General features: G+C 48.1%; 1 protein-coding gene across 4 annotated transcripts in view; it reads right to left on the bottom strand.

Moving 5' to 3' along the window:
- ARHGEF7 (Rho guanine nucleotide exchange factor 7) overlaps positions 1 to 24,024 on the bottom strand; it is a 202,299-nt gene that overhangs the window by 160,987 nt on the left and 17,288 nt on the right. For 3 of the 4 annotated variants that reach the window (XM_084638282.1, XM_084638279.1, XM_084638278.1), the window contains exon 2: positions 12,678 to 12,764. In XM_084638282.1, coding sequence (XP_084494408.1) covers positions 12,678 to 12,764 — 87 coding nt within the window. Of the gene's footprint in view, positions 1 to 12,677; positions 12,765 to 12,852; positions 12,905 to 24,024 lie in introns of those variants that run through there. The other variant, XM_084638281.1, reaches the window with a different exon arrangement.

Genomic DNA, 24,024 nt, shown 5'->3' with positions numbered 1-24,024 from the left:
ACTATAAAGGAGCCTCTGCAGGGCCTGGAGGCGGAAAACGCGGACCTGAGTGTACAGACACTTCAGGCCCTGCCCTCCTTCCTTCAGGGGCAAGTGGAGAACTCCAACAGGGGCCCAGTGCAATCCTGACCAAAAGAACTCCAGAATCAATCTCCGGAGGTGGGACAGGAAACCCGGGGCCGGGGCTAGGGTGTTGAGCCGGTACCAGAGCGTGGACAGGACTAGTTGGTTAAGCACCAGTGCTCTCCCCCGAAGGGAGAGACATCGGAGTAGCCTCGTCCATTTCCTGATCCGCTCAATCACGCCGCCTTCCAAATTTTGCCAGTTCTCCGGCGGAGAAGGGTGCGTGGCAGAAAGGTAAACGCCGAGATAGAGCAGAGGGCCGGCACTCCACCGGATGGTCTGAAGCGCGGGTGGGAGGGGGCTTACCTGCCGCCAGCCCCCCACCGCCAAGCCAGAGCTCTTGACCCAGTTGACTCGGGCGGAGGAGGCTGCCGAAAAGATGGCTTGGCATGCCTCCACTCGCGCCAAGTCGCCCGGGTCCTGGACCACGAGGAGGACGTCATCGGCGTACGCCGACAGGACCAGCCGCAGCTCCGGCTCCCGCAGCACCAACCCCGTCAACCTCCTGCGGAGGAGACAGAGGAAAGGCTCGATCGCGAGAGCGTACAGCTGGCCTGAGAGGGGACACCCCTGCCGCACCCCTCGCCCGAAGCTGACCGGTTCGGTCAGGGTCCAGTTGAGCCTAACCAGACACTCCGCGGAGGCGTACAGCACCCGGAGAAAACTCACAAACTGAGGTCCGAATCCAAACGCTCGCAGGGTGCTCAGGAGGTACCCATGATCTACCCTATCGAACGCCTTCTCCTGATCGAGAGACAGGAGGGCGAACGACAGACCGTCTCTCCGCCCGAGTTCCAAAAGGTCTCGGACTAAAAAGAGGTTGTCAAAAATGCTGCGACCCGGGACAGTATAGGTCTGGTCTGGGTGAATCACGTCCGCCATCACGGACCCTAGCCGCAGCGAGATTGCTTTCGCTACGATTTTATAATCCGTGCTAAGGAGTGAGAGGGGACGCCAGTTTCGTAAGTCGCGGAGGTCCCCCTTCTTCGGCAGCAAGGCGAGCACCGCTCGTCTGCACGAGAGAGGGAGGACCCCGCCCTGCAAGGACTCAGCCCAGACAGTGACTAGGTCTGGGCCAAGGATGTCCCAGAACGCGCGGTAAAACTCCACGGTCAGCCCGTCCATGCCCGGAGATTTATTGGTGGGCATGCGACGGAGGGCTTCCGAGAACTCGGCCAGGGTGAGAGGCAGCTCTAGCCGGTCTCGGTCGCCCACGCTGACCGTGGGGAGTTCCTCCCAGAGCACCCCGCAAGCGCCAGGATCGGTCGGATCCGGGGAGAAAAGGTTTGCGTAGAAGTCACGGGCCCTCCCACACATCTCCTCCGGATCCGTGAGGGGGGTGCCGTCTTCCGCTAGAAGGCAGGTGACGTGTTTTTTGGCCCCCCTCGTTTTCTCCAGGGCGTAGAAGAAGCGGGAGCCGCGATCCATCTCCTGAAGGAGGCGGATGCGGGACCGGACAAAGGCACCTCGGGCCCGGTGGTCCTCGAGGGCTCGAAGTTCCTCCCGCTTCTCCCGGCACGCTCCGCAGAGGGACGGGTCCCCGGGGCTGGCGGCCAGGCGCCTCTCTAGCTCTAAGACCTCCCGTTCCAACTGCTCTATCGCCGCATTTCTCCGTCGGCTGGTGCCCCGAGTGTAGTTGCGGCAGAAGAGCTTGGCGCGCACCTTCCCTAAATCCCACCAGCGCCGCACCGAGGGAAAGGCACGCCACTGCTCCCGCCAGGCCAGCCAAAACTCCCGGAAGGACATCACAAAGCTCTCGTCCTCCAACAGGCTGTTGTTAAAATGCCAGTAAGCCGGCCCCGGTCCCTCTGCACGGAGGGAGACCGTGACGGCAACCAAATGATGGTCGGAAAAAGGGGCCGGCCGAATGGTGGAGGAGTGGGCCTGTGAAAGATGGAGACGGGATAGATAAATACGGTCTAACCGAGAGCGGTGCGACCGACGGGCCTCCACCCGAACGAAGGTAAACGTGGAAGTATCATCTGGGTGATGGTCACGCCAGACGTCCACTAGGGAGTGATAGTCGACTATGTCTCGAAGAATGGTCGCGGCGGCCGGGCTCGGCTCGGCCCCCGAGCGGTCCCGTTCCTCGAGGGTGGTGTTAAAGTCCCCTCCCAGGATCAGGCACTCGTGTGAATCCAGGGTGTCGAGAAATTCGGACACCTGCTGGTAAAATTGCGGCCGCTGTGAGCTCACTTGCGGGGCATAGATATTAACAAAATTGACCACGAGCCCCTCCAAACGAACTCGGAGGTGCAACAAGTGGCCCGGCACGGCCTCAGTGACTCCGAGCACCTCGGGCCGCAGGGTGGGGGAGAACAGGGTCGCCACTCCAGCTTGCCAAGCCGTGCAGTGGCTAAAGTATACCCCGTCCCCCCATTCCAGCCGCCACCTATCCTCGGCGGTTGGGTCCGTGTGGGTCTCCTGCAGGAAAACCACAGAGTACCTCCCCTCCCGAAGGTAGGAGAGCACCTGGGACCTGCGGAGAGCCATCCTACAGCCCCTGGTGTTCAGGGTTACAATGGTGAGAGGTGTCATGCGGAGGGCTGGGGGGGTGGGGAGTTCCCAGGGGTGGGGGTACTCATGGCCCCCGGCGGGTCACGTAGCAACCCGTGTCCCATCCCGTGAGTAAGTAACTCTTTCCGGAAGCTGCGGGCCCGCTCGTAGGCCGCGGCACCGCCCTTCCCTTGCCCTCTACCCTCCCTCATAAGGGCTCTCGCGGCCCGAAGGAGTCGATCAAAGTCCCCCCATTGCTGGAGAGCCAGCTGTGCCCTATCGCGGGCACCACGGCATCGTTTCAAGAACTCCCGTAATGCATGCTGCAGCTCATGGGGGGGTAGGGTTACAACTCCCAGAGCAGTCCCTGGTGGGGCTTTTGATGCAGCTTCGTGGTCCGCTAAGGCGGGTAGGCAGGGTGCGGACCGCCGACGGGGTGTCTGACAGGCTGGGGTTACTAACTCCATCTCGTGCCTTGGGGCGGACGGAGATGGCAGGGGGAAAGGTGCAACTCCTGGGGAGTCGCAACTAGAAAACATAAAGACTGCTCCCTGGGGGGAATCTGCAAAAGGCGGAAAAGAAATAACCCCAGGGGCGGCGGTAGCCTTGCAGGAGGAGGGAGACTGAACCGGAATAGGGGTGGGGGCAGGGGCAGAGGTAAGGCCCTGGGCTTCAGGAGGCGCACAGCGAAAAGAAGGCGCCTCCCGAGCAGGGTCGGGGGTGAAGGGGCAAGGGAGGGGGCTCCGAGGAATGCTAGGTACTGGCTCCGGGGTGGTCGTGGCAGCCATGGCCCCAGGCGGTAAACCACTTTCCGTGGGGTGCTCACCCGGAAAGGCAGTCAGGGGGAAAGGGCATGGGGAGAGGGGGCCTGGGGTGAGATTGCCCAAATCGAGGCCGGCCGGCAGTAAATCATCCCCTCCCTGGGTGACCGGGGTCAAATCCAGGGCTTCAATCTCTGCGTACACAGAGGAGAGGCCGACTCCCACCACCCCAGGGGCCTCTCCGCTAGGGCCCGCCTCGGCGGTCACATCGGGGTTCGTTGGGAGTTCAGGTGGTATCTGGGTAGAAGGGGCTTCCCCCGGGGCTTCGGAGGGGAGGGTCCCCCGCGGAGGGGGGATTCCACCCTCCAATGCTGGTCTATCTTCACCTCCCGACACCAGCGAATGGATCTCACTCGTGGTCGAGGCGGGAGGCTCAGGGTCGGTACCTCCCTTCCTGGTCTTCCGGGGGGCTTCCGCGTCAGATGAATGCAGCGGAGCTCGAGCCCTCCGCTTGCCTCGCTTCCCCTGGACTACAGTCCAGCCCTCCATGGCGTCGTCCGGGGGTGGAGTAGCAGGGGACGGAGCGGGGCGCGGAGGCAGAGGTTCAGGGGTTTGGGGGGGTAGCGGTAAGGCAGCATTAGGGGCGGGGGGTTCTCCTTGGGGCGAGCCCTCTCCTGCACCCGGTAAAAGCTGTGCCACACCCCCCTCCATAGGCTCTGCCGAGGTGGTTACGGCAAGAGTGGGACCCCCGTGGTCGCCCGGGCGTTGTTGGAGGGGTGCCTCTTGGGCCCGGACGGGGGCAGCGGTGGATCGGGTGGGAGGGGGGGTGGTGTCGGGTGCCGGGTGGCCAGGGGTGTCGGCAACAACAGGGCCGATATCCCGCCGGGTCTCGGGGGTCTCAGGTGCCCCTCTCCCCCGGGCCAAAGGGCAGTCCCTGCGGACATGCCCTGCCGAGCGGCAGAGGTAGCACCGGGCCTCTCCGGTGGAATAAAAGACCCTATAGCGGGCTTCCTGGTAGGGAACTAGGAAGGACCCCTCGAGCGCCTCTCCGTCACGCACCCCCGCCGGCAGTAAAATCTGCACTTGCCGGCGGAACGATAGAACGTGACGGAGGGCGGGGTCCTTGCAGCCTAACGGGAGAGGGCTAATAACAGAAACAAGCTTCCCCAGGGCAGAAAGAGCAGGTAACAGGGCAACATTAGGTAAAAAGGGAGGAACGGAGGTGAGGACGAAGCGAACGCCCAGATCTTCTAGCGGTTCCAGGGGGAGAAACACCCCCCCCACCACTAGGCCCTTCTCCACCGCCTCCTGGGCGGCAGTCTCCGAGGCCAGAAAGAGAACGACCTTCCCATACATCTTGGAGGCCGCCACAATGGCCATGGGTCCTACCACTTTCGCCAACGCCTGCACGTATGCCTCCACGTGGGGCGAGGCGGGTACTAGGAGGCAACGAACACCGTGCTTCCTGGTCAGGGCGGGAAAAGGGCCCCGACTACTAGTAATGGCAGCGGAGGCAGTGGGAGGGCGAGATGAGGAGGCGGCAGGTGAGGGGGGGCCTGTCGCCACCCGGGCATACGTCCTGGGGGCCGGGGGAGGGATGGTCGCAGAGCTGGTGGAGGGAACAGCTGGGAGGGGTGCCGCAATCGATGACGAGGCCACTGTGGTGGGGGCGGCCTCTGCCACGGAGGGTCCAGCGGCATTAGCGGGGCCCTTCCCTTTTGGCCCGCTTCGATTTTTCCGTCTAACTGGGGGGGGGTTTCTAGAATCTAGTGGGGCAGGAACCAGAGCAGCAGTAGTAATCGCCCCGGTGCCTCCCACTGCCGATGCCCCAGCGGTGGCGGTGGCAGGGGTTCTAACAATGGAGGCGGTGGGGAAATCTTGAGGGGTGGGCAGGAGGGTAGATGGGGAAGGGGCAACCAATTTCGGTGGAGGGGCCTTGCGTCCCTCCTTCTCTGCCATTGTAAGCAGGGAGAGACAGGGAAACACTGGGAGGGGGGGGGGCAAGAATCGGGGTCCGGTAGTAGGGGTAGGCTATGGGGTAAACAATCCGGGGGGGGGGGTGGGGGAAGGACAGCCCACCACAAGTGTCCAAAGAGTCTCGCTTGGTTGGTTGTTATGCCTGGTCCAAAAGGCAAAGTCCAAAGCAAACAGCTGGATCCGAAGGCAGATGGCAGATTGCCAGCAGGGACGAAGCAGCGGGGGCCGTGATAGTTGTAATAGTGGTGGGGGGGGTTGGGGGCACCGATGGATCTGGGGGTAGCTCCCTGCTACACCCCTGTGCCGCTGCAGGCGCAGCTGAAATGCAGTCAACTCCCCCCCCCGAGGGTAGAAATTCAAAAGAAATCCCTCAGTCTTACGGCCTCTCTCCACGATGATTCATAGCTGCCCGGGAGTACTCCGGCCTCTGGCGTCTGCTACAGCTGTTGGCTCTGTCCCAAGGCTCTCGGAAAAAGTCCAGGCAAAAAGCAAAACAGCTGGGTCTGGGGGGGTCCACTCCCCTCTCCGGACAGCAGGTTGGCAGTCCTCCCCCCCTCCTCCGGGGGTTTCAAGTAAGCAAGAAGCAAAGTCCAAAAGCAGGCATCGGGGGGGGGGGGGGTGCTGGCGACCGGCCAGCACACTAACGCAGCTCAAAAAAACGGGAAAAAACAAAACCAAAAAAACAAAGCGTCCGGCCCAAACGCGGGGGGGGAAACTAAGCAAAAGGAAAAGTGTGAAAAATCCGGGCCGGGGGGCTTTAGGAAAGAAAGGAAAGCAAATAGCTCAGGAGCGAGTGAAGAACGATTCCGGCTCCTTAACAGGGAAGGTTGCAGAACAATCAGGAACTTTCTGGAAACAATTAAGGCAGACAGGCTGATTAGAACACCTGCAGCCAATCAAGAAGCTGCCAGAATCAATTAAGATAGGCAGGCTAATCAGGGCACCTGAGTTTAAAAAGGAGCTCACTTCAGTTTGTGGTGTGCATGCGAGGAGCAAGAAGCTGAGAGTGAGACGGCGTACTATGGGAAGACCAAGAAGTACAAGCATCATCAGACATCAGGAGGAAGGTCCTGTGATGAGAATAAAGAAGGTGTTGGGAGGAGGCCATGGGGAAATAGCCCAGGGAGTTGTAGCTGTCACATAGCTGTTACAGGAGCCATTGTAGACAGCTGCAATCCACAGGGCCATGGGCTGGAACCTGGAGTAGAGGGTGGGCCCGGGTTCCCCCCAAATCCTCCTAACTTCTGGTCAGACACAAGAGGAGTTGACCTGGACTGTGGGTTCCACCAGAGGTCTCTGGCCTGGTCCCCGATCCACTAGGTGGATCAGCAGAGACTGCGGGGATTGTTGTTCTTCCTTTTCCCCAGACTGGCCAGTGATGAGGCTAACTGAGTGAACGGCAGATTTGAGCCATGAAAGTGGCCAAACTGAGGGCTTCTGTGAACCTCTGAGGTGAGCAAATCCACCAATAAGCGCAGGACCCACCAAGGCAGAGGAGGAACTTTGTCATAATATCCATACGTAGCCAAAGTGTCATTCTCTTGTTCCAAATCACTTTGGATTTTTTTCTCGTTGTCTGTCAGGTAGTTCTTAATACCACAACCATACTGTTCATTGGCTAATGCTTTGGCTTCTCTTGCCAGTGTAGCACAGTACTTTCCAGTCTCCTTATTGCTTCTACTATCAACTGTGGAGACATAAGCCACCATTAACTGTCACTGGGTCATGATGCACATTACTCAGCCATCTTGTATTAATCTAACTGCTTTTCCATGTAATTTGTTGCGTGCTTCCACCTTTAAGCCATCAGTAACCGCATCTAACAGTTCACCTGCTACCTGCTTTCGACTGGGTGCTTTGTTGCCTGGGCTTTAGGCAACTGATCTATGCTTGAAAAGTTGGCTCACCTTCATAGACTTTAAGGTCAAAAGGGACCACTGTGGTCATCTAGTCTGACCTCCTGCACACTGAAGGCACAATGAACCTCACCCACCCACTCCTGGATCCTCAATAATGGAAAAGGGAATATTACAGCCATAAAAAAAAGCTGCAATTTTCAAACCTTTTGTTTCAGTTCAGTTTCCTCCTCGTTTTCTTTAGCTGACCGAGATCCAGCTCTCTTTTGATGTAGTTGGTAATGGCAATGCAGGTATTACCAGTACTTTCATTCGCAGAGACTGATTGTAATACTCACGTACATTTAGCTAAAGTCAGTGGTTCTCATGTCTTTGTTGTTCCACTGCATTTCGCAAAACGTTTCCTCATACAGCCTTCCTGCTCACTTTTGCTTTGCAATTTCTGCACCTACGACTCTTTACCATCTTCATTAACGTTCTCAAAATTGGGTCAATTGGTTTTGCATCTTTGCTCATGTTGAAATATTCTGACTTGAGTCACTGTACTCACTGAGTTTGGTTGCAGTTACACTCCAGCTAGCCAAATCAAGAGACAGAGCACGGGACAATCATTCTGATCCAAGGCAAAAAGCACCCTGAGAGATATCACTGGAAAATAATATTACATTATATTATGACTTGTGACCACCAGCTTCTGAAATCTGTCCGTTGATATCAGTTTTCATAGATTGCTAAGTAATATCAACTGCGTGAAGTCATTCAGCTCCCAGTGGGGTCGCCACATCCATGTTATTCCAGAATAGAATCTGGGCTGCATGGTGGCTCCTTCGTGGACCTTTTGCAGGAAAAGTGCCAATAAGCAGGTCAGCTTAGAATTGATAGACATTAACCCTTTTCCTCCCAAATAAAACACGTTAACTAGCACTTTGGGAAATACCCTTAGAGAGGCGGTAAAGCAGCATACCAATAGCATTGTCAGTTGCATGGGAAGCAGAGATATATCTTATGGGAGATTCATATAATAATTTGTAGAAAGGTTCCTTTCAGATCTGTTAATAGAGAAATTGAAGTCTTCCTTTGGGGAATTGCTGCTTTGGTGGAATTTAGGTCCTCCATGCTGAACTGTGGCTTCTGGAGGAATGTGTTCAAAACATCTGGTTGAGTGTTCCCCTGTCTTTGGAACACACGGACAATAAGAGGAGGATGGAACAGAATCTTACGCCTTCTTGATTCCTGGGATTCCTTGATTTACCCCAGTCTGAAGCAGTTATACTGCTGTCTTCATACTTCTGTGTTTCAACTGGTTGGAGGAAGAAGGGGATATCAATCACCTGGGCTCTGTAGTTGCATTTAATTCTGAAGTGCAAACCTGGCTGGGTATATCTCTACCTATGATTTTTTTATTTATTTTTAAACATATTATTGATCCAACACTTCAAGATTTCTGGCCACTTGCCCCATATTTGGGGAATCATACAGAGTCAACCTGCATGCTTGAAGGATGCAGATGGTTTTCCTGTAGTATCTTCTCTATCTCTGATGCCACTCAGTATATTAAGTCATCTATTTGGTTATCCCTCTTGCAAACCTTACCTGGATCAAGAGTAAGAGGGTCTATATTTCCTTTTGAGCTACAAAAACCTCCTTAGTTTTTATTTTAAAAGTTTATTTTTATTTAAAGGTTTCCATGGCAGCTCTCTCTAGTCACTGAAAAGTCTCCCTCCTGAAGAGCCTGGTTAGTGGTAACCAGTGCCTTCTTTGCCTGGGGATTGGTTTTCCATGGCCTTAGGCAGGGCTGATGTTGTGACACAAGAGTTATACTCATTGCTCTTACTGTAAATCCCCTCTCCCAAACAATGTCCCACAAAGCCACTGATAAGGAAACCTTTCTCAAAGAAGGCTCCCAGACCAGAGATCTTAGTGCCCACAGTGCCATTCTAGGTCAGAAGGAGTCTGATTATGCATGTGTGGCTTTGGCCACGATGTGGAAGAAGCAAATGCATGGATTGCTACAGTGGCTTTACTTGTTTATTGTTGTTTTAAATGCACACTTTCCATTTCTTTAACCAGACTTGAGAGTTGTATGCACTTTTTGGAAGTATAAATCAGGAAATATTTATTTCTGGGTGGAATCACTCCCCTTTTCCGCTTCCTCCCATGCTTCCCCTTTCAGGAGCTCAACTGGAGAAATATAAAGTCTGCACACTGGTTTCAAAATATGCCTTCGCAAAAGAAAAACTGATTCTGAGCTTTCTCCTCTGTGAGCTCTGGCTCCAAGTCCAAAAAACCTGCCCTTGCTCCCAGGAAGATTAATATGAAGGACCCTCTGCAATTTCTGGGCCCTTTCTTGTCTGTTTTAGAATCTTTGCACTGTATTATGGTGAACTGGAAGAGAGTCCTGCACCTCTTGTTCTTTATTTTACTGGAAAAAAACTTGGTGAGCAGAGTCTCATTAGCCTAGCAGGTGTGACATGGCTGACCTACTGCACAAGCAGGGTCCCATTCTAAATTCAGATTTAGAAATTCATTTTCTTTTAGTTTCCTCCCAACCCCCTATGTTTTTTCTTCACGTGGAGTTTACAGATACATTGCAAAATAATATGTCCAGAGCACAAAAAAATTAAAACTCCTGCTTGCTTTAAATAGATACAAAAGATGAGTGGGAAATTCACAACTGCACTCCATGAAAGGAAGAGAGTCCAGTGGTTAAGGAACAAACCTAGGATGTGGAAGACCTGGGTTCAATTCCCTCTTCCACCAACTTCCTGTGTTACCTTGGGCTAATCACTGAGCCTTTCTGTAACAGACATTATGGGCACTGCCCTAAAGAGATGTCAGCTACTGGAAAAGGAGGACAATATTGAATACTTATTACTGTCCAAAAACGTAATACTTCACCTTGTACAACCCCTTCTGGCTGATAAACTTAAAGAGCTTCCATCTCTCTCCCTCTACCAGAGGGTTGAGAGGTGGGCAATAGAGCTCTAAACCCTGTCTTTATTAATAACTTTTTCCAAGCTGAAACACAGAAATTAACATGATTCTTGTAAGTTTCACTGATGCCTCAAGGGTTCTGAACAACAGCAGCAAAACTGACCAGGGGCTTGCTAATTGCATTCTGTTGCTGCTTGGCAAAGCTATGAGCAGCACCACAGACACTGCATAATGAAGACAGCACTGCATTGATTTACATTCAGCAGCTATTCTTTATAACCATATGGGATAAAAACTTTTTTCCTAAAGAAAGTTTAAATTATAGGTAACTACTGCAGGTCCCCACAATTGCTAAGGCAAGCTTCTCAGTCACCAGGACTAAGGAGATTTTTCAACCCATGGTGATGTCACATGAACACTAAATTTTTAACATTACTGAAGAAGTCAGAAAGCACCTTGGATTGGTTATATAGCAAACCCTACAAATGATGTGCAAACATCCTGATAATCCACAATGACAGGAAAGGAAATATAGAAAATGCCCATGATAATTTAATAAGGTTTTAGATAAAATACTTTTTAAAATGTTAGACAGTGGTTCCTTAAGAGTTTATTACATTATACATATCAAAAAAAAAATCTCACTGGACTTTTACTGAATAAAATCCTATATGACAAAGTCATCATCTAAAAGCAGTTTTTGTAAACAAAATTAATACAACTTGAATAGAAACATTGAAACACTACACACAGGATCTTTTCACCTGCCAAAATAAACTTTATATCTACACGTCAATGAAGCAATAACCAATTCACATCAAGACACTGAACGGAATTTCAGCAACTTTCTGCAAATATCCCTCCCATTCTCTTTTATAGGTAATGAAATAGGACGCTCCCACACTCCTCAATACTTCTTGTCTTGTTTCTTCCTCAGAAGTTAGTGTTCCCTTTGTCTATCCAAGATCACAGTTTAAACAACGTGAAACGTCACCAAAGGAAATTCTCCTGCTTTAGGAAAGGCACCACAGGGCCTACTCTGAGCCTCTAAATACTGTTTAGAGTCAGATACAATATGATTTTAACTGCTTCTGTAAACTGGCTATGAGCACTCACTTCTAATAAACTCTTACATTTAAAAATTGTGTACTTACACAGTGTTTTTAATCGCATAGGAGCCTATGCATTATACACATTTAAAATGAATCATGAACTATAGGGTCCTACCCAATTCATGGTCCATTTTGATCAATTTCACAGTCATAGCATTTTAAAAATCGTAAATTTCATAATTTCAGCTATTTAAATCTGAAATTTCAGGGTGTTGTAATTGTAGGGGTCCTGACCCAAAAAGGAAATGGGGGGGGGTCACAAGGTTATTGTAGGGAGGTTGCAGTACTGCTACCCTTACTTCTGCACTGCTGCTGGCAGCCGCGCTACCTTCAGAGCTGGGCAGCTGGAGAGCGGTGGCTGCTGGCCGGGAGCCCAGCTCTGCGGACCCAGCTCTGCGGGCAGCAGCACAGAAGTAAGGATGGCATGGTATGGTATTGCCACCCTTAGCTTTGCACTGCTGCCTGCAGAACTGGACCCCCAATTCGAGAAACTCTGGTCTCCTCCATGAAATCTGTATAATATAGGGTAAAAGCACACAAAAGACCAGATTTCACAGGGGGAGACCAGATTTCATGGTCTGTGATGTGTTTTTCATAGCCGTGAATTTGGTAGGACCCTAACTATACACAAAGTTTACCCTATCCACCACTGAAGTGCAGCAACCTCTGTGATGGAATGAATACCCCAACAGAGCACTCAGCTACAATAAATACCTGAGAACAGGAGCAGATCAGGAATTTAAGCAACTCAGTTTGGAGAGTAAATTTAAGTAGGAAAAACAAAACCTGTCAGATCAGAATCTGGCCAGTGGGATCTTGAATGACCACATGAAATCAGAGACTTGAGGTAACGTCTCACCCAAAAACCCTTCAAAGTGCCCTCCAGCATCACGCTGGGTTATTTGTTCAGCATGGACTCAAGAGAAGACAGCAGCACCACCACATTCGTCATCTTTTACAGATCAGTTTTACCTTCAGAGGCTACCAACAGCCCCCACTTCCCCTTACGCAAACAGCAACCCTTTTCAGATCACTGTTCAATGGCTCCCCCGCCTCCTGGGGCCACAGGGCAGCTCCGAGGACCCCAGCAGTAGCTCTAGGAAACCCCCCAGGGCCAGAAAATCCAACATAAATCACTTCAGGCATAGGTGCTGGAACTAGGGGTGCAGGGGGTGCTACCACACCCCCTGGCTTGACGTGGTTTCCCTCAGATCCAGGGTTTACAGTTTGGTTCAATGGCTCTCAGCACCCCCACTGTACAAATTGCTCCAGCCCCCCGGGAGGCAGGAAAGTTAACCCCAAGAAGGGAAAGGGAACACCCTCTGCAACTTGCCCAGAGGACTCAAGGGGCCCCAGGGAAACCACAAAAGACTGCGTGCCCAGGCCCCCCTGCCCTGCCCTGCCCTGCCCAGACTCACCTCCAGGCGGAGGGAGGCGCCGCAGCCGCGCAGGAACTCGCGGATGTTGCTCAGACACTCGCTCTCGGTCCGGGGCTCCGGGTAAACCTGCAAGAGAAGAGGCGCTGGGTGAGCGGGCTGCGCTGGGAGCGCGGGGGACCCCGCGGCCCGCCCCGGCTGATCCTGCCCCACTCACCCCCCTGCTCCCTCCGCAGGCGGCGGCGGCTGCTCTGGGGCCGTGGAGGGGCTTTGACCCGGGAAGTAAACACGGAGCCAGGAAATCACGTGCGGGCCGGGGAGGGGCCCAGGAAAGTGCCGGGCCGGGCCCCTGCTCCCTCCCCGCATCGCTGTGCAGCGCCGGGTGCTGCTGCCCCGAAGCCAGAGTCTGGGGTCAGCCCGGAGCGAGGCCGGGGCAGCCGCCCCGGGGCTTCTCCTCGCAGCCCTGCAGGGACGGGCCGGGGGCACGGCTGCGCTCCCAGCCCCCGGCCTGCGGCGCTGGGCCGACTTCGGAGGCGAGGGTGCAACACACACAGTATGAATCAGGAATCATTCAATCTCGCTGCCGTGGCTGCCTTTACCTAATGGACAAACTCCGCGTGCAGCGCCATCAGTGACTAACCCAGCCGCCACCTGGGAGCCAGCCAATGCCCAGCACCCCTGCCCGGGGGATGCCTCTAACAGACACATCTAACAGCAGCATTTGCTCCCTTTGTTCAAAAAACGGTGACTTTCCCTGAGCCCCGTGGAAAGGAAGTCCTGCCTTGGAAATGATGCTCGGTGCAACACAACTTCCTGTTGTACAGCATCTTTCAAACACACTGAATCTGCAAAGAGAGGGGTTTAGAACCAGAGCCTAAAATGAATGCAGCCCGGCTGTTCAGCACTTCACTCAGAATTATCACTTCTGTAGTATTACAGTCATGCCCAGGTAGGACCCAGAGGTCCATTGTATTGGAGTGCTGTACTAACATATAGTGTAAGGGAGGGTACTTGCCTCCAAAGAGTTTTCAACTAAAGGCCCACTAGTCCTGTGGTCTGATCCAAACAGGCAAGCCACTGTTCCTGTGCAAAGGCCCATTAAGTTGAATGGAAGTCCCACTGAAATCAAAGGAGTCCATACAAGTGTAGCAGTCTGGCCACTTGTATTAGATTGCAGGATTAGTGCCTAAATTTAGACACAAGTGGATGTAACAAAGCAAGTGAAGACAAGGGTAACAGTGATATAAATGTGTGACAACACAGAGTAGATTTGCATGATCTTTATCATTTTCAGTAACGGACGATAAAAAATGCAGAGTATACAATAAAAGAAAAGTAAAGAGATAATAGTGACCGCATAAAAAATTCATTGTACCATTAAAAGTCTTTACCTGAAAGTAAAAAAGACCGTATTTTAAATCATGTCTGCTACAATGTCCAATCCTGCAAGATGCTAAGCACCACCATCTCCCACCAAAGTCAATGAAAGTTGAACTCAAGGGGAGAGGAGAGTGATCAACACCTCTCAAGAGGTGCTCAGTACCTTGTAGGAGCAAGTCCTTAATTTCTGAAGACCAAGACCTGGAAATCCCAATCCCTTCGCTGGCTCAGAACCAAACCAATATCCAAAATTCTGACATTTAAAAAAAATGAAATACTTTTCATAATTCAAACATCAATTAAGAATGCAATCTAATTTCAGGGAACATAGTGGGTATCACACTATGGGATGTAGTCTGTTCTTTGTTGTGCATGCAGTGTTCCCTTTGACACCAATTTGCACTTCAAAATCAATCCTTATGTGAGAGGAGAATGTGGCCGTATGCCTTAAAATCATGAGTGGAAATCCCAAGAAAAACTTTATAGGAAAGCTTCATCTCTGCTTTACTAGTTATCAAAAAGCTAACACCAGACAGTGGAATTTAACAGTGATTATTAACTAACTTTCTTTGCTCATAGTCTACCAGACAGCTGTGATTTCTTAATAGTCCATTGCAAAGAAGGAAGCTTGCAAAGGGGAAAGACTTGACTGAAATAAAGATTTTTTTTAAAACGGAAGTGTCTGTGCTCCACAGCCAATTAGTGGTAGCTTAGGCACAGTCCTGCAAATGCTTAAGCACAAGCATACCTCCACACATGTAAGCAGTCCCATTAGCTTCAATAGGACAACTCACATGAGTAAAGTTCTGCATGTGCGTAAATGTTCGCAGTACCAGGACCTTACTTCACAAGTAATTCTTCTGATTTCAATGGAAAAATGTACCAAGTAAGATACTGCTCAGCTTGAGTAAGGATGGGCAGAATTGGGCCCTGAATACATATCTCTATCTGGGAGGGAAAATATTGTATGGAATTGCAACATAAATGGGAGTTGAGGGGCCTCAGCACCATACAAGAATTGCCCATTAGATTATAAATGACTTTAGGCAGTGACTTTTTAAAAAAAAATTAAGTCATCTGTGTATGTCATGCATGCTTATGGCACTAGAGACACAAGTATAATTCTTCCATTATACAGTACTTGAGGTTTCCCTTGGAATATTTAACTCCTGAAATGTTGACATCAAGTTCTTTTGGGAAGGGACTGTGCCTTCCCATATGTTTGTACAGTGCCAAAGACATTTTGGGCTCTATGCTAATTTAAATAAAAGTCAATAAAATGGATGACTTGCTTGAATCAGGAAAATTTGAATTATTAGAAATACTTAGTCACAATCAGCTTCCAGATTTAAAGTTTAGATTGTAGCGAAGTCAGCGTCCAATTGGGGAACGACCATAAAAAATAACCGATGCCAACACCTTTAGATCTGGAGCCAAGTGACATGAAGCAGGCCAATTTAAGGTTTAAACCACGCGTTAAATCTTTAAGGAATTCTACATCTAAACTTCAGCACTCTAAGATCTAAGCCCTTGAAGATTTTTAAAATATAGGGTCTGTAAAAACTTAATGAAGGTGCTTAAACTATTGTTTTTGCTAATACTCTATTAGACATGATTGCAGGCTTAATGTTTCTACTTTCATGTTTGCTTATCTTTCAGCAATCAAGGTTTTAGTGTTTCTGTATTACATTCACTGAGTATATTCTATATCTATTGAAAATCAAAAATATAATTTAAAAACAAGAACATTTTCATAATAGACTACACCACACTGATCAGGAACCCCAGCAAGTAATTCTTTGGAAAAGGAAACAACGGTAGAAGAAAATGCCTGAAAAGGTTCATTAAATTAATCCCTCTTGCATTAGTGGACTGTTTATTATATCTGTCATAAATATAAAGGGAAGGGTAAACCCCTTTGAAATCCCTCCTGGCCAGGGGAAAGTTCCTCTCACCTGTAAAGGGTTAAGAAGCTAAAGGTAACCTCGCTGGCACCTGACCAAAATGACCAATGAGGAGACAAGATACTTTCAAAAGCTGGGAGGAGGGAGAGAAACAAAGGGTCTGTGTGTCTGTCTATATTCTGTCTTGGCCAGGGATAGACCAGGAATGGAGTCTTAGAACTTTTAGTAAGTAATCTAGCTAGGTACGTGTTAGATTATGATTTCTTTAAATGGCTGAGAAAAGAACTGTGCTGAATAGAATAACTATTTCTGTCTGTGTATCTTTTTTGTAACTTAAGGTTTTGCCTAGAGGGGTTCTCTATGTTTTGAATCTAATTACCCTGTAAGGTATCTACCATCCTGATTTTACAGAAGGGGTTTCTTTATTTCTATTTACTTCTATTTTATTAAAAGTCTTCTTGTAAGAAAACTGAATGCTTTTTCATTGTTCTCAGATCCAAGGGTTTGGGTCTGTGGTCACCTGTGCAAATTGGTGAGGCTTTTTATCCAACATTTCCCAGGAAAGGGGGGGTGCAAGTGTTGGGAGGATTGTTCATTGTTCTTAAGATCCAAGGGTCTGGGTCTGTAGTCACCTAGGCAAATTGGTGAGGCTTTTTACCAAACCTTGTCCAGGAAGTGGGGTGCAAGGTTTTCGGAAGTATTTTGGGGGGAAAGACGCGTCCAAACAGCTCTTCCCCAGTAACCAGTATTAGTTTGGTGGTGGTAGTGGCCAATCCAAGGACAAAGGGTGGAATATTTTGTACCTTGGGGAAGTTTTGACCTAAGCTGGTAAAGATAAGCTTAGGAGGTTTTTCATGCAGGTCCCCACATCTGGACTCTAGAGTTCAGAGTGGGGGAGGAACCTTGACAATATCTCCTAATTGTTTTGCCTAATTTACTTTTGGACAACTCTAATGACAGTGCCTCAAACTCCCTCAGCAAATTATTCCATCACCCAATGGTTAGACTATGTTTCCTAAAGTCTACCTTTTCCTTTTCTCTCCTGTGCCTATGCTCTGTATTGTGCAATCTTAAATATTTTCTTCTCCATGTTATCTTTCAGGTATTTATAGCTTGATCATATTCCCCCTGGGTCTTTTCTCTAAAACGTATACATATTAAATTCCCTTAATCTCTCTTCATAGTTTGTAACTTCTAATCCCTTTATCGAGGGTAACCATATCTTCCATTTTGGCTGGGACAGTCCCTTTGTTAAACCTGGTCCTGGCCATCCTGAGTTTTGTTTTTGTTTTTTTTGGCAAAAGTGGGTATTTGTCCAGTTTGCTGTTGGCAAGTGACTTGGGCCAGCCCTGCATGGGGCTCTGGCAAGCAGCTGAGGCCAGCCCTGCATGGGGGAAGGGAGGCTTGGACAAGTGGCTAGGGATAACCCTGTGCAGCAGGAGGGGAGGCTTGGTCTAACCCCACACATTATTCCATTTTCCCTTTGGGAAATATGGTCACCCTACCTTTATCATTTCTTTCATCCTCCTCTAGATTGTCTCCATTTTATCAAGATCTCTTTTCATAATGAGGAACCCCCAAAACTATGCACAGTGCAAAAATAAGAATGACAAGTAACAAGTCACTATAAATCCAAGTTTCTCTCATCAGAAACAAATTCCTTGTCCACCAAGTGATTCTTGTCTTGTGACTCAACCAGGTTTATCTCTTTAACAAGCAATAATCCTTATTCCTAGGCCCTCAACTAGCTAAACACAGAATTCGGGAGTTTTAAAGAACCAAACCTGTGTAGCTGGCCCAGAAGTCATAGACATTATCTCATAGGTGGCTGCAGTATCTGGTAACAGGACAAACAAAGAGCTCAAAAAGGATGCCATCAAATAAGATAGGATGGAGACAACTGCCAATCAAGGCTTTGCAAAAATGGCAAAGGATTCCGTTCCACCTCCAGAAGTTTAAACGTGGGTCATATGGCATTTTCAGAATGTTTTAGACTTGCCCAGAAGTCTCATCCCTGTCAAAAACATGCACCGTTCTAGCTGACAACTGTGCTTCCCTCAAAAGAAGAAAGGTAGTTAATAAACCCTGGCAAATCTTTAAAAAGGCAGTTCCTTCTCTCTCAAAAAAGGGAGTACATTTCAAAGCCCTGCTTTACTGTTTGTCAAATCAATGGCACAAACATAGATTCAATTTTCTCAGCTGCATGGACAGAACTACCTTTGCATCTGCCAAGAAATAAAAGCATCTGAGCAAATGATCAGAGAATCTAATATATCCAGGTCTTTCTCTCCTAATAGAGTTTAACAGACAAGAGTAAAGAGCCTAAAAACAGAAACAACGACACCCAGTTATTACTCAGGAAATTCTTAAAACTGTGTGAAGATCCTTGCAATATTCTTCGACAAATGGCTTAGAAACAGTGTGACACAAGGAATAAATTCAGAGAACTGTGCATATAATTTCAAAATGCATTAGGTAACATCCCTTCCAAGAAGCTATAGGAAACTTGGAAACTTTACCTCTCACACTCAGAAGTAGTCTTGTCCATGGATTATTTAAAACATGGATAGGAAACAGCTGAAATAAATAGCCAATTCTCAGCATGAAAGGAGGCCAACAATGGGCTGCCTTACCAATCATTAAGAAAGATGTTGTTCAGATATATTCGCTAATTATCTAGAAGATAGGAGACATAACAGAGGCAGCAAAATAGGTTCATGTCCCAAAATTATTTAGCTTAATAAAGAATCAATACTGTGTACACCTAGTCTGAGAAAAAAACATGTTTGTAATTCTGTTATCGCATCCCCGCTCTCTCCCCACTTTTGCCTATTGGATTATTCCCATCTGTTATAACCAAGGGACTATCTTTTCACTACGTGTTTGTAGAACACCTACCAAATGGGGCCCCTGTTCCCTGACTGGGGCTTGTAAGTATTACAGTACTACAAATGACAAAGAATAGTAATAATTAGAAACTACAGGAATGCCAGAAGGATCTAACAAAAAGTAGGAATTGGGGCGACACAAAGGAATTCAAAGAGATAAGTGCAAGGTAAAACTTGTAGCAGGTGTAGCATGAACAATTTAAACCATACAATGGGTTCTGATTAAGTATTAATCACTCTGAAATTATTATGGATAGTTCAATGAGGATTTTTGCTGGATGCACGGCGCTGATCAAGAAGTGAACAAAAGTTTAGTATGAAAAAGATGGAAAGTAATGTGATAAGCAATAGAAGACTACATGATATATATAAACAGTACATCTTCACCTTAAACTGAATATTACATTCAGTTTAGTGAATCTACATCTATACTCTTCAGACAAAAATCAATCATCTAAAAGGACACAAAAGAGATAGACAATATCCAAAGTATGCACGGTAGAGATTCCATGCATGAAGAAACTAAATACATTACAATTATTTAATTTGGAAGGTGGAACACTAAGGGGAGCTGTGGCAGAGGTGTAGAAAACTATTATATTTATAAAATGGAAAGAAAGCACTCTCATTTTAGTGAATGAACGTTAGAAATTTGTAATGAATATCTTCCTGAAAGCCCACTTCTTACTTTTCTGCTATACCTATGAATAACCCAAGTCCTCTACTTATTTTATTTATTTATCTTATGAGCAAACTGCTTATTTATAGGGCTGTCTGTTAATCACAGTTAACTCACACAATTAACTAAAAAAAAATTAAACGTGATTAATCACAGTTTTAATCACACTGTTAAACAGAATGCCAATTGAAATTTATTAAATATTTTTAGATGTTTTTCTACATTTTCAAATATATTGATTTCAATTACAACACAAAATACAAAGTGTACAGTGCTTACTTTATATTATTATTTTTATTACTTATATTCGCACTAAAAATTATAAACAAAAGAAATAGTATTTTTCAATTCACCTCATACAAGTACTGTAATGCAATCTCTTTACCATGAAAGTGCAACTTATAAATGTAGATTTTTTTTGTTACATAACTGCTCTCAAAAACAAAACACTGTAAAACTTTAGAGCCTACAAATCCACTCAGTCCTACTTTTTGTCAGCCAATCGCTAAGACAAACAAGTTTGTTTACATTTACAGGAGATAATGCTGCCCACTTCCTATTTACAATGTCACCAGAAAGTGAGAACAGGAATTCACATGGGACTTTTGTAGCTGGCATTGCTAGGTATTTACTTGTCAGATATGCCAAACATTCATATGCCCCTTCATGATTTGGCCACCATTCCAAAGGACATGCTTCCATGCTGATGGCGGATTCTGCTCGATAACAATCCAAAGCAGTGCAGACTGATGCATGTTCATTCACTCTTCTGGGAATGGAGCCTGCCACCCCGGGCATGAGCTGCCTGCTGCCCTTAGTGTAAGCAGAGACAGGGTGGGCTCCACCCTGACATCTGGTGGTGAGGTGTGGCAAGTTGTGGAAAAGAACTTCAGGGGCTGATCTCATTTGCATAGGCACAACCACCCCGCCTAGAATGAGGCCATAACTGCCCAAATCGTCACTTTGGCTGCTGTGGGATCCCCAGTGTCTCTGTTATTGGGGCGGGAAGAATAAATTGTTAGTACCCTGATTATGGGAACTGTGCTTGGAACTGTACTTGGCCTTTTTGTTATGATGGAGGACTCACCATCAACTGAGTAGCACTCACTAGGCAAGGGACATGGGTTCCAAAACTCTGTGAATTGAGAGAGACTTGAGACAGGTATTAGTGCCTGGTGGTGTAGGCCCCTTTTGTGAGGGCCTGAAGCACCAATTGCACCTCTGTCTCTCTCCACTGTGGAATGTCAGAGCTAATTTTGGGTCTATTAAGAGTTTTGTTACAGGTATTGTGCTGAATTCACTTCAGCCTTATAGTGCACCAGCACTAAGGCTCCCACTACTATGAGCTGAAATCACTGAGAGCTGAAATCACTGAGCACTGTGTCAAGTAGGGGGGGAGCCAGAAGTTCTAGTGTGCAGTGGAGCCGGTCGTGAGACAGCAGTGTGTTCGTGAGACGGCGAGCTGAGCGGAGCCGGTCGTGAGACAGCGGTGTGTTCGTGAGACGGCGAGCTGTCCGGAGCCGGTCGTGAGACAGCGGTGTGTTCGTGAGACGGCGAGCTGTCTGGAGCCGGTCGTGAGACAGCGGTGTGTTCGTGAGACGGCGAGCTGAGCGGAGCCGGTCGTGAGACGGTGAGCTGTGCAGAGCGGAGCCGGTCGTGGTGGAGCGGAGCAGAGCCCTGTGGGGCAGTCAGCTTCAGGACACGTAAGGTGCCCCTTACCTCTTTCCCCCACACCCAGGCACATTTTAGCCAGATTGGGGAGTAACACTCTGCAGGTGAACTTTTGAACTCCGGGGCTGGACTTTTTTTGGACTTTGGGCGATTTGTGGATTGCTGGACTCAAGAGACGTTTGGGTTCTGGGACTCAAGAGCCTGAGGGAAAGGATGTGGCCCAAATTTTCTGGGGTGGGTCAGTGTTCATGGTTTGGTTAATGAACACTAGTTGTGGTGTTTCCCCAATTTAATGCTGATGTTGTTTGCCTCATGTTATTAAAGATTCTCTACTACACCAAGACTCTGTGCTTGCGAGAGGGGAAGTATTGCCTCCTTGAGGCGCCCAGGGGGTGTGTAAGATTTTCCCAGGTCACTGGGTGGGGGCTCAAGCCAGTTTTGCATTTGCTTTAATGAGAGGGAACCCCTGTGTATTGAACCCGGCCCTTGCTGCTATCAACTTGGCCTGGCAGAAGGGTTACATTTGTAAGCCACTTTCTTCCCCGGATGGGAGGAAGTTTGTGGCCAGGGCCTGTTATGTGACTCCCCTGGAGAAGGGGAGCACAGCAAAAAAAGTTTGGGAGCCTCAGCTCTACGGTAACTATGGTAGCTGTATTAGCCTCCTGCCTGCGCTCTGCAGGGATCAATGCTTATGAATCTACACAGTGGTAGATACTCCAGCATGGCACCCCCAGGCTTTCCCAGTCCACCAGTGACTGCTGCACAGAGTCATGTAGGGAGCACTCCACGGAGCTGAGCTGTAGAGACACCCTCCACCACCAGGGAGGAGGAAGCAGCACCTGCTTCCTGGAAGGTTTCGGAAAAGAATTAGAGTCTTGCAGTATAGTAATAATAATAGCATCTGCAGCTACAGTTAAAGTGCCAGAGCCTTGGCTGTTGTAAATCAGCAACATACAGCACCTGAAGGTCTGGTCCAAAAACTACAAGGGCTGTCCATCCTCTTGCCATTGACTTCAATGGGCTTTGAATCAGCCCTTATATGTGTAATTATTTTTTTTAAAATGTAGGTTGGGGTTTTCAGTGGGATACAAGATGGCTAGGCACCCAACTTCCACTGACTTTTCACAGGAATTGGGCACCAACTCCTTTAGGCTCCTTTGAAAAATCCCAGCCTAATTCATTAATTTTTACAAATAATGTACTTAACAATTAGTTCTCTTTTCAAATGAAGTGTCTTACCACATCTTATGGATAAAACTATATTGCATCTGTGGTGCTGTAGTTCTTTAGTACTGATTTTTAGTGACCTGGAAAGTATATAAGAACATGCGTGTACACAGAGTTTGCAGAGATACTGTGTGTATCAGACATGCAGCAATAACTGTGTGCTGCATACCTGCGTTTCTCTGTACGGGAAAACTCTGAAAATTTAGGCTCAAGCACAGCCAGTGTAGATAGCGAAAAACTAAGTTATAATAACATTAGTAAATTAGATAGACACTACCATTTCACTAAACACTCCAGAGCGATTCTGTGCCAGCCTTAAAAGATTGATTCCATGGGGCTTGCACAGAAATTGGACCAGTTTTTAATTTAATCTTTAATCTGATGCATGAAAATTATACTTTAACACTGACACAGCATCTTGAACTCACCTTGTTAATTTGCACCCATGCTAACATTAATCAATGTTCAGAAAAAACTCTATATACTGTGCAATAAGTAAAATACTGTGTTTCAATACCTGTTTCACAGCCTGATCCAAATCCCACTGAAGTCAATGGAAAGTGTCCCATTGACTTTAGTGGACTTTGGTTCAAGCCCTTAAACAACAGAATGAGCTAAAGATGCCATGACAGCTTTAGCTAATAACATATTTGTTTTCATTTGTTTCCATATATGTTCATATTATACACAAAGGTACATTAAAAGACTGTTATTTAAGTTGCAAAGTCAAGCTCTTGAAAGTTAGTAAATATAACATTTACAGTTGCCCATGCAACTTTAATTCTGCCCCATTGTGATTCCATCCTGTGTACTGAGGCAGGGGTCCTGTGAAAAAATTAGTATGTGATTGTATAATTCATGACTGTATCTTAATGCCTACACACAAGGGAGTCAAATTAAGGTTGCCCCGGCAACTTTTATCGTTGCATTTCCTAACTTTCAAATGTTTGACTTTGCAACCGAAATAACTTTTACATTGTAATTTTCTAGATGTATGGATTTTTTATTTTGCACAGCTGTCAGAAACCCCCACCCTGAATCATCAGCAGGGTCTGAATCCTAACATCCTTCAGCATTACAGCACAGACTGCTACGACTTGAGCTCTAAGGACTAACATTAGAAGCCAGCTGATAAAGGTTTATTTTTCCAGAGCTGGCAGGTGAGGAGCGAAGTTGATGGGTTGCTGCTCCAGGGGTGGTTGAAGGGAACCCAGCCTGTCTCTCCCAGACCAGAAGTTGAGGGAGCTCCAACCCCTTGTGGTGCTTCCATGGAGTGGGTGATAAATGGGGCAGTGGAGCCATGACTAAGGTGTTGGGGTTTATTGAGCAGGAGAGCCAAGCCCAGCTATCTTCCCTGCCGGCGCCTCTCCCCCCCCAACAACACCCTGGTGTTCCCTCTACTGTGTGTGCTGCTGCTGCTGCTTTGGTGGTGGCATGAGCCCAGCCTCAGAAGGTTCAATGATTTAGGCAGGCTGACAACATTTTTCTGAGGAACAGAAGGAGAGAAGGAAAATGGCAACTGTTAATATTTTATATCTCATAAAAATCTGAATGGAATTCACAGGACAAAGAAAAGGCACTTCCGTAGCCTGGGGAGATTCCCCCTGCTGAAGAGTGGATTTGATTTAAATCAAATTGAT

Source organism: Lepidochelys olivacea (assembly GCF_965140295.1).
Source record: "Lepidochelys olivacea isolate rLepOli2 genome assembly, chromosome: 1".
Lineage (NCBI taxonomy): Eukaryota > Metazoa > Chordata > Testudines > Cheloniidae > Lepidochelys > Lepidochelys olivacea.
Note: the sequence above shows the minus strand (reverse complement) of the source record. Positions and strands in the feature narration are given on the sequence as shown.